The 13,026-nt window shown below is 44.9% G+C and overlaps 1 protein-coding gene and 1 pseudogene across 2 annotated transcripts; one reads left to right on the top strand and one right to left on the bottom strand.

Moving 5' to 3' along the window:
* Window positions 1-22: 22 nt before the first annotated feature.
* Window positions 23-6,875, bottom strand: LOC308588749 (annotated as a pseudogene). The gene is made up of 2 exons (XR_014013333.1): window positions 6,746-6,875; window positions 23-984 (listed from the first exon to the last, which is right to left on the bottom strand). The product of XR_014013333.1 is annotated as an uncharacterized misc_RNA (transcript).
* Window positions 6,712-11,815, top strand: TMEM169 (transmembrane protein 169). The gene is made up of 2 exons (XM_081197352.1): window positions 6,712-7,182; window positions 10,778-11,815. The coding sequence occupies exons 1-2, from the start codon at window positions 6,879-6,881 to the stop codon at window positions 11,398-11,400; spliced, it is 927 nt and encodes a 308-aa protein (XP_081053478.1). The 5' UTR covers window positions 6,712-6,878; the 3' UTR covers window positions 11,401-11,815.
* Window positions 11,816-13,026: the final 1,211 nt, after the last annotated feature.

Below are 13,026 nucleotides of genomic sequence, written 5' to 3'. Positions count from 1 at the left end.
CACCAGCAGCCTTCGAGGGGGAGGGATTAGCACCACGTGACACAGAGCCCCGCCCCCTTTTCCCCTCCTCCTGAATTAAGCCACCAAAGCAAGCGCAGGCTGCAGGAGCATCAAGAGTATTCTTAGCATTAGAATTGTTATATTATTGGTGCGGCTTTGTAGCCCCGACGGGGCGGGGCGTCCTCATCGCAGTGCAACCCAGTGGGCTGCCAAGAGGAGCGCGCTTTCTCCTATTGCATGCGTGCCAGAAAAGGGTGGAGGGTCGCAAGGGGCGGCGGCCTTCTTTCTCTCCCCCCCCCCACTTTTTACCTCGCAACACAAAAGGCCTGCCCCCTTCCCTGCTGCCTGCATTTAGCTAGAGGGAGGAACGGAGAGTGGGAGGGGGAGATCGCCCCTCTCCTCCGGTTCTTCCTCGACGCGCAGAGAGGGAATCGTGGCTTCCTTCTCTGCGCGCATGCAGTGATAGGAAGGGTGGGTGGAAGAGATGGGATCCTGAGCCTCTCCCAACCAGCGCCGAAGCCTGAGGGTTGATGGCTTCACCCGTCGGGAAAAGAGGGAGCAGCAGCAGCAGCGCCCCAGCCGTCGCGCCTGCTGCAACCGAGCTATGCCGAGACCCGTTGACTGCGGCGATGAGCAGCTCCAAGCGGAGGGATCTCGACGGCGACCCAGCCGTTCGTCGCTGAAGCGGACCTGCCCTGCGCCCCCCGCGCCGCTCTCCATCTCCTGGGCAGACGGGCCACTGGGGCGAGGGGACAGGAGGAGAGCTCCTCCTTGCCTGGCTGCGTTCACCTTGCCAGGGTAAAGGGTGGTGGGAGAAGAGGCGGCGACACATCCTACCCCACCCACCCACCCGGTTGCATGCGGGGGAGGCGAAGGACCAGAGGCTCCATGGCGCCCCTTCCATGCTATGATCCCAAGGTGGGGAGCCTGGCAGAGACAGTTTCCCACCCCTCTTGCAGGCCTCGTTGATCTCGCAGGAGCAGGTAAGCGCGAGGGTTTGATTGACTGGTCGGCCCTAAGCGATTGTGCATCCTCATCCCTTTCCACTTAAAGCGCAAGCCAGATGTCGTGCCTGCCCCCAGCCTCCCAAGCACTTCGGTAAATGGGGCGGCTGTGGTGCGCATTGTCACGCGAGGAGTGCCGGCTCCCTGCAGGGAATGCTTGTCGAAAGAAACCCTCAGATCTCATTCTGGTGAAATTCCTTCCCTTTCCACGATGTTCTATTTTTAAAGAGCACACTATTCCAGAAATGCAGAGGGATCCTTGGATTATGTGGGGTTGTTGCAGAAATCCCATCTGAGGGCATTCCTGGGATATAGGAAGTGAGTTCCCTGAGAGTGGATTCCTCAATATAAAGGGGCAACTAACTCATTTATTACATTATAAAGAAGAGGACAGACGTACACACCCCTTGCAAGCAAGCTTGCTTGTGGCAGAATCTGGCATACATCTCGAAAGAGTTTGTGCATTTGAGTTATTATTAATGAAATCTGAGCTATGAATGCCCTCCCTCCTGCACCTGGTCTGTGAAGTTCCTTCCCAAGCCAATTGGTGTCAATTAAATGGGATTTACTTAGGTTAGATCACTTTGTAAGAGGAAATTGGCAGCAAATTATGCTGCCCTTCTGGACTTGAAGCTTTTAACTGTGATGCTTCTGACATCTTGCCCAAATCTGTTTTTCTACCAGCAGTTCTTCTGTAACTTGGATGATAGTTTTCAAAAGTCTGTTCCATGTGGATTTTTGTGTAGAAGGATACTGAGTTCATTCAAGACTGGTGCTGAGAAAACTCCAAATGCCTGGCCTTATCATTATTTAATTGCATGACTTTTGCACCTGACATTCATTGGTGAACCTCAGATTTCTGGAAAAAATGAAGTATATCCCACTAGCCTGAAGTCTATGGTTTGAAATAACCCTTTGTTCTGAAACTGTGTGTTTCTGGAAAACACCTTTAAAAGCTATATAGAATATGGGCAGTGGTGTTCAGTATGTTAAGCACAAGCTATTGAGAATATAGATACGGCTAATGCATCAGCTAGTGGTACTTAGGCAGATTTGACGTAGAGGTATTTTAAGTAGCTAGAGCACCACTGTAATGAGCAACAATAATATCCTTCTCAATTACTGGATACAAACATAGAATCATGGAATTGCAGAGTTGGAAGAAGCTGACATTCACACCATTGCCCTAGGAATTCTTCTTCTTGTCAAACCATGAGCAACCTTTCAGTTCCTCCACCAAGGTACAGCGGTGGGGCAAGCTGATCAGGCACCTGGGGCAGCGCGCAGGGGCGGGGCCAGCTGCCTGTGGGGGCGGGGCCAGCCAGGGCAGGACGGTCTGCGGGGCCTCCAAGGAGTCTGCCTGCCTCCTCCCACCCAGCTGCCCTACAGCTGAGGGGGAGGCAGTGGGCAGACTGTTTGGGCAGCGCGGAGCCTGTGCGCGCCCAAACCACCGCGTCTCTCCCAGGAGAGATGCGTGGCATGGGTGCGTTGCAGGCCCTGTGGTGAGTGCTACCCAGCATTTTGTCATCACCCTCAGTGGTGAGACCTGGGGCAGACCACCCATATCGCAGCCCCTTCCTCTGCCACTGCCAAGGTATGTTTTTGAGCCATTCCTGAAAGATAAGGGAGATCTGAAAGAAGAGCCCATGATACTTTGAGCCCAGTACTGCTCCAGGTGTAAATCCAGAGGAGGGCAATGGACATAGGCAGTGCTCTTTTGACAAAATAAAATAAAATGAAGTGCCAGTACTCGTATATTGATAAAAGTGTCATGGGTATCAGCACAAAATAGCTGCCCTGGGTAGCAAAATAAAACAAGTGCCAATACTCCATCCTACTGAGATTTGTCACCAAAAAAGCCTTGGAAAAAAGCTTACACTCAATACCATATGTGTGCACAAGTTTCTTCTATTAAAAAAATGGTTTTGGGGTGTGGGTGGGTGTTTTGTCTGCATACTTATTAAGATTTAATTGATTTAAAGTTATTAGAACTCATATACCGGTAATTAATTGACTAAGTCTACAGTTCTATGCACACTTCCTTCAGAGTCAGCCCCATATAAGCATCTTGTACTGTAAGCTCCTCAGAAAGATTTGTCTGCACCTCCAATTTGTAGACTCTACGTCAGGTGTGGGTCCCCAAAGTGTGTTCTGTGAGCTCCATTTAAGTGATTTGCGGTGGCAGCTCTGAGGAGCAACATAGTTACGTGTGTGTGAAGAAAGGTGGGTGCACATGTGAAAAAGGTGGGTGCAGCAGGTGCTCCATCATTCTTGGAACCTGGCTGTCTGCCTAGAAGGTGGGCAAGACTGACCAGAAATGATGAGGGTGTGGAGATTTTTCCTTCTTCTGAGGAATAAAGCAAGACGGACAAGGCACTTGAAAGGAGTGGAGAGTTGATACGTGGGCAGCAGCAGGATGAATAATGACAAATCAGAAAACTTGGTTCAACACTTACAGACACATCCATAGCACTAAAATGCTCCTGCTGATTTTTAATGTATGGATGTTTTTGTTTATTTTATTTCTTTCAATATTCAGAATATTTAGATCAGTGGTTCCAAAAAATGCAGCAATTTTCAAGTGGTTGGGGGTGGTGAATAGCTTTGGAACCACTGATCTAAATGTTCCTCAGCTCTTTCTGAATACTGATAATTGCTGACGGATAAAGTGGTACCTCTAGTTGCGGACACGATCCGTTCTGGGGTGCCATTCGCACCCCAAAAAGTCTGCAACTAGAATGGCACTTCTGCGCAAGCACGGAGCATGATAGAGAGCTTCTGTGCATGTGCAAAGTGCACAGAACGCTCCTGCACATGCACGCGGGGTTAAACCCAGAAATATCCACTTCCAGGTTTGCCGGGTTCGCAAGCCGAAAAGACACAACATGAACCTAACACAACACGAAGAATGACTGTACCTACCATATATTCCGGCGTATTAGGTGACTGGGCGTATTAGACAACCCCCCCAAAAAAATTAGCAGCTGCAATTTGGAGGTTCGTCTTCTATGCCCAGTCGCCTAATATGCTGGGCAGCTCCGCGCCAGGAGAAAGCCACCCGGAGCGGAGCCTGCTGCCCCTGCTGCTGCTTCTGAAGCAGCAGTGTGGGGGCTCCGCGCCGGGCGGCTCTCTCCCAGTGCGGAACAGAGCCAGCCACCACCACTGCTGCTTCGTAGCCGCTGCCGCAGCAGCGGAAATCGGGTTCTGCTCCGCGCTGCCCATACCCGGTGTTTAAGACGACCCCCGACTTTTTAACCTCTTTTCCAGGGTTAAAAAGTTGTCTTATATGCCGGAATCTACAGTAAATTTGTGTAACGGGATGGCCCACAACCTAACTGCATAAGACTGAACTGCAAATAAGTCTGCAACCGTTATAAGTTCCTACAAATTCTGGCCTTCTTAAAAGAGAATATGAACGCAACAAACTGTCAATGATTTATTACTTGTATTTATTTATTTATTGCCTTTATATACCACCTTTATCTTCCAAGGATCTCAAGGTTGTGTACATGGTTCTCTTCCCCATTTCATCTTCAGGACAACCCTGTGAGGTAGATTAGGCTAAGAGATGGTGACTAGCCCAAGGTCACCCAGTGAGCTTCATTGCTGAGTGGAGATTTGAACCCTGCTCTCCTAGGTCCTAGTCCAACACTCTAACCATTACACCACACTGGCATATATTCTTCTTGATATATATTTATATATTTAAATTAATATTTATATATTCTTCTTGACTTAGATTCCTCTTGATTTAGCCCAGCAATTGTAATTTGTAACTCAACGCAACTCTCGAGTTTCAGCTTCACAACAACCCTCTGAGATGGATGAGACTTTAAGACACAGTGATTTGGCGCAGCTCAAGTTCTAACTCTTAAGAAACTGGCTCTGTTATTTGGAAGTTGAGAATTATCACTGATTTTGAGTCCTTTGCCTGAATTTAGCAAACACCTTCCTGTGGTGATCCATAAATTTGTCCACAATACAGTTTTGAGTCATCCTCAAGACCTTCCTTGGTATTTGAGCCATTACTGGTAGCCTGCTAGTTTGGGGAGATATAAATATAATGAGACTAATATCACTGGGTAGAATTTCACCATTGTATTATGCCAGTGTGGAAAGAATTACACTGGCAAGCAATTAGCCACTAGGCTAAGAAGAAGGTCTGGTACTTGAGTGGAAAGCCCTAATCCTTTTGAGACCAGGATACCCAAATACTGTATATTCACTGCACTCAGTAAGAGTACCCTGAAGATATTGTCTTATCAGGGATGTCCATTCCACACAAATTGAGCTTTAATGTGATGGCACCTACCCTACTACTCACTCCCAATCCACACCAGACATCTTTTTTCAGAGCCTGTTAAAGAGTTTCCCTCTTTCAACAAGCTTTCAAGATTTTTATGTCTGTTGGTACATGTATTGGATTTGAAAATGTGTTTATGAATATGCAATAGTATTTGCTTTCTTGGAGGTTTTTAAACAGAGATTGGATGGCCATCTGTCATGGATGCTTTAGCTGAGATTCCTGCATTGCAGGGGGTTGGACTAGATGACCCTTGGGGTCCCTTCCAACAGTGCGATTCTGTGATTTATGCATGCAATATCTGTTTTTATTGTATTTTGAAATTGTTTTGTGATGCTTCATGAGAAGAAATTCATAAATGAAAATTAATAACAATTATAATGTCTCTTTGGGCAGTGTATCTGTTTCTGAGGATATTTCCCCAGTTGCTGAACCTTAATTGGTGGTAAATTGAGATCTTGATTTAAGTCATGATCATTCATCTGCAGAATAACTTAATTGCTACTTTCTAAATGAAAAAATCCTTAATGATATTATGGGCAGCAACAGCATATCCACTGTAACGTGTTCACTGTGTTTGTTGAAACATGATTATAATTTGTCTTTCTTGTAAATAAGAAATGCTAATTAGCTTCTGCCCTGTCAGCCTAAGAACATTGCAATACTGTATAGCCTTCGGTGTTGATTAAAGCTAGCCACAGCTCCTTTTACTTTCTACAACAGAAAGCCCTGTTAACAAATGGCAAAAACTTCCAAAAGCTCAACAGCTTCAGTAGGAATCCCTGAAGGCACAGCAGCAAAATTATGCACAATAACAGTTGATTTCACTACCTCTAAAAGTTCTCTGTGTTTTCCTAGCAAACACCCTCCAGGCCAGGGGTGCCCAAACATTTTTCAAAGAGGGCCAGATTTGATGAAGTGAACATGTATGAGAGCCGACCGAAGTTGTTGAAGTTGTTGAGCTTTTTTTAGGATTGAAGTTTACCCCCAAACGGACTTTGGACATGCCTGCTCTGGGCTGTTAGTAACAAGTCAGTTACTCCCTGCTAACCAACTGCTGGCTCTGCAGTCTTTATCAATATTATCAATATTCTCATTCTTCTTATTGCCTTTCCATCTGTTGCTGTGTTTTAATTCTCATTCATTTGTATGACACCGATTCCTATCTTCATAAAGGGGTGCATATAAAATAAACAGGAATGTTTCGGAATTTCTCCTGAGAGTTAAGATGCTTCTTCCAGATTGATACAGGGATGTGAAATCTGTGGTACCCCAGATGTTGCTGAACTTCAGCTCCCATCAGCCACATCCATTTGAGATAGTGGGAGTTATAAACCATCAACATCTGCATGACCACAGCCTCCTCACTCCTCTTTTAATAAATGGATTGGATTTATATGTACACTGATTGCTACTTCCCTTTTCTCCCATTTTCAAGGTTAGGCGTGGAACGTGTTCGTTCTGTGCCGTGAAATGGTTGCTGCTGTTAGGTGGAGCACCGACTCCTACATATCAGTGTTGACAGCTCATAAGTACCGAAGAAGCTGACTTCTTTTGTTTCCCTCGCCAAGATGCCCAGCGAGAGCCTCCAGAGTAGCAGTGGGGTGGCGGAGGAGCCTGCCTTAAGGGAGGGTAAGGGTGGGGCACAGAGCCCTCACTGCAACTCCTTGCGCAGGGCTGTAGCTACTGCAGTGACCTTTGATGGAGAAGCCACCACCGAGAGGCGGAAGAAGAGGAAGAAGGAGTCCCGCCCAGAATCGATCATCGTCTACCGATCGGGGAACGAGAACAAGGTGGATGAAGAAGAGGTGGAGGAGGATGGGGGCGAGAGAAGCTCAGAGGAAGGCTCCAAGTTCTTGGGACACTCTGCTGATGGTAAATGCCCAAGACCAAGTGGTCTGTGATTCATCAGGCACACTTTGCTGCCTTATCAGAGTGCAAGGAAAGGGGCTTCTGTGGCTTCTTTCACAATGGGAAGTGTTACATGCAGTTTGTGCCTTCGACCCATTAGCGGCTGAGTTTTAGTGGGTGATCAGCTACCCTTTTAATAGCTTGCAGAGGGTAGTCAAAGTCCAAACACAGCTATATCTTGCACTCGGTTCTTTATTCAATAACAAGGTCTAAACATGATCCCTGTCCATTCATACTGGACAGCATATGATCCAGGCGGGCAGCCTTGAGAGCAGTTGGTCATGTAGAGAGCAGAGTTCTGGCAATGCATAGTCGCTACCTCTGGACTTGCCTTGTTAATCTCGAAAATCCTAGGTGCGCAAGTCTTCACTTTATATTGCTGAGTTTTCACCTTGAAGTTATAAATGGGTGATGTGTTAACTGTTGAGCTGAACCCATTAGATCCAAGGTCATTAGGTTAGTTTCTAAGACCCCAACCTCACCCTCCTGCGTTTGTCCCAGTGTATGGTATTCTCAGATAAGCAGGTTCCCACTCACAGGTCTGTTGAGCTTTCAGGGTTCCTGGAGCAATTAAAACAAAGTCTCAAAAATAAATAAATTGAGTCTCGGCTTTCAAGCATATTCAAAATAGCCATTGATTTTTAATAAAAATAATTACATTTCTTTCTTACCTTTCCTCCAAGGAGCTCCTCCCATTCCCTTTTTAATTCTCATAACAACCCTGTGGGGTAGGCTGAAAGACAGTGACTGGCCCAGTGAGCTTGATGGTTGCATGAGGCTTTGAACCCCAGCGTCCCTGGTCCTAGTCCAACATTCTCAACTGCTACACCTACACTACGCTCTAGTCCCAACTTTTCAAGCTGTCCATTAACTCCGCTTCCCATCTTTTTAAGGAGATACATCCACACCATTTTCACCACCACAGATTCTATCCCTGGTCTTTGTCTTCAGCCATTTAGGTGAAATAGCCAAACAATCATTAATCGCACACATTCACTAAACTTTCTCCATTTATTCTTGCCCTAACAGAAGCAGTTCTCAAATGATGAGTTATTTCTTGGCCTTTGGTGTCTCCAACATTTGTGCAATAAATCCAGAGGTTTTTCCTGCTTTTGGTGTCTGGAAAAACGTAATTATTAGTTGTGACAATGTAGAGGTGCATCATTATTTGATGAGAAATATGGGGAAAATAAAACCAGGAAGTTTTCAGCCTGATCATACGTAGCGTTGTGTGCACCTAAAACCCTTGTTAATGACACACTCAATGTCACATTATTGTGTGTGGGTGTGATTTATTAATTATTACTTTTGGACTAACATTCAGCCTTATGCACACTAGCATGGGAGATAATCCTATGGAACACAGGGGGCCTTACCTGTGAGTAAATATCATATATTTAAATTCATGGCTGTGTACTTTTGAACTACACATTCTTCATCAGGTATAAACATTCAGAGCACAAATACAAAATACAAAATAAGCATAAAGAGCAGATAGCTGGAGCATATTATGTTAATTGGATTACAAATAACTAAATTAGCAAAGTGACTGAGAATTCACAGACCTTCCTGGAGCAAAATGACTCAGAATTTACAGTCCCACTCCCTGAGGACTGTTTATAAACCTTAAATGTCTCCCATTAGTAATCTTTTTTTCTAAACAAAATAATAATAATCAAACACTGGTTCTCCTCACAAAGGAGCCCCAATTGCTTTGATGGTGCTTTTCTGTACCATTACCTATATTTTTACCATTAATAGAAATCCTCTGTGATATTAGGGAACCCGACTAGTACTAGTATTCCATATACAGTATATAGCGCAGGAATGGGGAAGCTGTGGTTCTTCAGTTGTTGGACTACAACTCTGTTTGTGCCAGACAATTAGCCATACTGGCTGAGGCTGATGGGAGTTGTAGTCCAACAATATCTAGAGGATCATGGGTTCCTCATCCCTGATGTAAGACATTGTGCTACTTAATGTTTTAAATCCCTTTCCTAATAATTCTGCCGTTTTCACTGCCACGGCATACTGAGTTGACAGTTTTCAGCAAACTGTTCACAACAAGCCTAATGCATAGTTTTCTGGATAGACATAAACAGTTAAAAAACTTTTATTTTATTGGTCTGTTTGCATAACTTTAAAAATCTCATTTTTTGCCCATTCACACAGTTTTGAGAGATCAACTTGGACCTTTCCCCCATCTGCTTTAAATTTCATCATCCTGAATATGTTGGTGTCATTCACAAACTTGGTTCTCCCCTCACACCTGATAATTTATAAATGCTAAATTGTACTGGTTCCCCACTGTCTACATCCCTCCATTAGAAAACTGTCATTTTATTCTTACTTCTGCTTTCTGATCTTTAACTAGCATGTTTTTTCCATCTGCTATTTCACCAGCACGTGAGCGAATGGTAACCACGAGAAACCTTGCTGTGCCATCCAAACTTAACAAAACCATGGTTAATCTCTACTATGGTTTGTTGAAACAAGCCAACTTAAAATCATAATTTAAGAAGCTGGGCTATTTCAAGAAACCATAGTTGAGTAAGCCACAGTTTAGTATTAGGATGTAGTAGTTAATTTTAAATGGAAGCATAGCTTCTGATTTCCTCACAAGGTGATGTATTTTGTTTCTCCCTTTCCTCATTTAATCCTCAGAACATCCCTGTTAGGTAGGTTAGGCTAAGGGGTGGTGACTAGCCCAAGGTCACCCATTGAGCTTATGGCTGAGTGGAGATTTGAACCCTGGTCTCCCAAGTCCTTATTTGACCTCTAAGCACTACTCCACACTGGCTCATTAAAGACATAAGGGCAGTGCAGGACACGACTGGTTTTCCCAGGTCAGTTAGGAATTCTGCACAGGAACATAGGAAGCTGCCTTATATGGAGTTGGACCATTGGTCTATATCTAACTCAGTACTGCCTAGCAGAGGCTCTCCAGAGTTCCAGTCAGGGGGTCTCTCCCAGACCTACCTGAAGATGTTGGGGATTGAACCTGGGGCTTTCTACCTGCTAGGCAGGTGCTCCTATCACTGAGCTGTTGTGTCATTTCAATGTTTATCCCATCCTTCCTAAGAAGCTGAAGGCAGCTTTTTATACTGTGTCACTATTTGTTGCAGAGAAAGAATTGGTTAGCAATTTGTCAACTGCCCCCACATTGTTTTATTTTGCCTTAAGGCATGCTATATGGTTCAGTTGCTTGAAATGTGTTGTTGAGAGAGCCCTTGAAATGAGCATCTTGCCAAATAAGTGTGAAATAGCTGGAGCAAATTACCTAGTTTTCCCCTGTGCCAAGATAGGATTCCTTGAACCTGCACAACCCTAAAAGATTAACCTATGTACCGTTTATATGCTGTGTGCAGAGCTAACAACATTGCATCTTTTAGGGTTGTGTTTGTAAAATCAGAAGCTTTGGTAAAACCAAACCGAAATGCCTCAGACAGTTTTAATTCTTTGCAGTTTTCCAAAATACTCTTACAACACTGCTAAAAATGCCATTAAGTTCTGCTTTAGTTTTCTGTCTTGAACTGATTTAGTTTCTCTTTCTTCCTAGGTTCTTGGGCCATGCCATTAGATAGCAGATACGTTACTTTAACTGGCACCATCACAAGAGGAAAGAAGAAAGGCCAGATGGTGGACATTCATGTTACACTCACTGACAAGGAGCTGCAAGAACTGGCCAGGTCGAAAGAGCCTCCCAAAACGGACATCCCTGAAGGGAAAAAAGCTTGTGAGGTCGGGCTTTCTAAAGGCCCCCATGTCCTTCTCTGGAGCCTCACCTGTCTCCCCGTCATCTTCATCATGTCCTTTGTGGTGTCCTTTTACTATGGCACCATTGCTTGGTACAATGTCTTCCTGGTCTACAACGAAGAGAGGACCTTCTGGCACAAGATCACCTTCTGCCCTTTCCTAATTATCTTCTACCCCATCATCATCATGGTGGTGTCCTTCTCTTTGGGCCTCTACACAGCAGTGACACAGATCTCGTGGGCCTTTGGGGATTGGTGGCATGCCGTGAGGGATATGGAGAAAGGATTCTGTGGCTGGCTGTGTAGCAAGATGGGCCTGGAAGACTGTTCCCCGTACAGCATTGTTGAGCTACTAGATTCTGACAATGTCTCCGGGAGCTTGTCAGCCAAAGGCTCAGCCCAAGGTGAAGAGATTTCAGCTGTCTGAGCCTTTGCTTTAAGTGTCTCTAACTTTTCATGTTCAGTTGCATTGCAAATGTACTTCGGGAGGCATGCACGTACAGGGAATAAAGCCAATTAAACATTTGGGGTGGGGCATGGGGAGAAAAGGGGAACAGTCCTTCCTAGATGGTACCACTTCAAAACCAAGGGGTGATTACAAGTTTTAATACATTCCCCACCCTGCCCCCATCAAAAATCATCTTCTTGTGAAAAGCTAAAGTGTTCAAGGAAAGTTCCAGCCTAGCTGTGTTTTTGATTTCCTATTATGTCTGACCTACCCAGACCCAGTTTACACCACTCCAGGCTACAGATGAAGGGTCACCTGTTTAAATACATTAAATGCCTTCCTGTACATTCAAAAGCAGCACACAATTGAGAAGAGTAAACTCTTCTGACATGTCTCTCCTGTGTGTGTAGGAATTTGTTTTTTTGTGCGATAACATCCAACCCTCACTCCCTATCCACTGCCTGATATGGTTCAGCCCAGGTACAGCTTTGCCACTCAAGTCTACTGATTGTACACACTGGCATTGAGATTCTCAAGCGAATATGAAGTGCCAATGTTCTGGGTGAAGAATCTCCCATTCTTTATAAGATGACCATTCATGACTGGCTACTAATATTGCTGATCTGATCAGTGCTCTCTGTTGTGTTTTATTAAAGCACACAGTTTAGTGACAAAAAGTCTGTTGTTTGGCAGGGGGTGTTGCTTGGTTGGGAGGGGTGGGGAAATAATAAAATTTGCCCCCAAACATTTTTATTTTGCAAACTGGATCTTCCAGTGTGAAGACGCAGGTGCAATCTTCCACTTGATGCCTGCCTGCTTTGTGTGAAAAGCAGGAGCTAATAGGTGCTATTGGTAATGACTGCGATCTGAAATGCACCAAGTATGCTGTAGGACGCTGTCTTAAAAACTAGAGTCCCAAGAACGGTCTCCAGGGAAAGAAGCGAGGAACCTGAGCCTTCCAAGCCCTATCAGTCCTTCCCTTATTTTACCCGACCCACAAAGAGTTTTTCAGTGGTCTGTCGTCGTCCCCCCCATTTAGTCACCACAAATTTTAAATCTATGTAATGTTTTGTTAAAAGGTGTTAAATCTAGTGTCTAGCTTAGACAAGCTGAATTAGAAGTTTTCCTTAATATAATATAATGGAATGGGGTGGGGGTGGGGAACCTGTAACAAAAAAGATGCACGTGTAAATCAAGTTGTATGTTTGTGTAAGTAATTAGCACAAGCCTTATTGATTGCACAGATTATATAATGGGGGAGAGGGAATTGGTATCATAAATGTTACAATAGAGTGCTCTTTCTTACTGTTTGTGTAGGGCAAATACTGTGGTATTTGGGGCTGGTGATTACACAGCACCTACATAAATGTTCTGTTTTCTACTATGCATTCTTGGGCTTTCTTGCTCCTTAGTCTACTGCAGTTTTCCCCAACCCAGGTGCCATCCGATGTTGTTGGGCTCTTCCCTTTCATCAGTCGCAGCCGATATGGTTGCTGGAGTCCAGAGCATTTGGAGACCACCAGGTTGGGGAGGCCTGATCTGTTGACCCCTGTGGGATAAGCAAGGTTGAGCCCAAGTGCTGGTGCTATTTGTATTTGCCTTTGG

Source organism: Podarcis bocagei, assembly GCF_964188305.1.
Source record: "Podarcis bocagei genome assembly, chromosome: 1".
NCBI lineage: Eukaryota > Metazoa > Chordata > Lepidosauria > Squamata > Lacertidae > Podarcis > Podarcis bocagei.
The sequence above is the reverse complement of the archived record's forward strand: the minus strand, read 5'-3'. Positions and strand labels throughout refer to the sequence as shown.

Bases quoted from the DNA above. Each gene is read 5' to 3' on its own strand.
- TMEM169 (XM_081197352.1), top strand. From the start codon at position 6,879: ATGCCCAGCGAGAGCCTCCAGAGTAGCAGTGGGGTGGCGGAGGAGCCT. The intron at 7,183-10,777 runs GTAAATGCCCAA...CTTTCTTCCTAG, and splicing joins CTTGGGACACTCTGCTGATG to GTTCTTGGGCCATGCCATTA.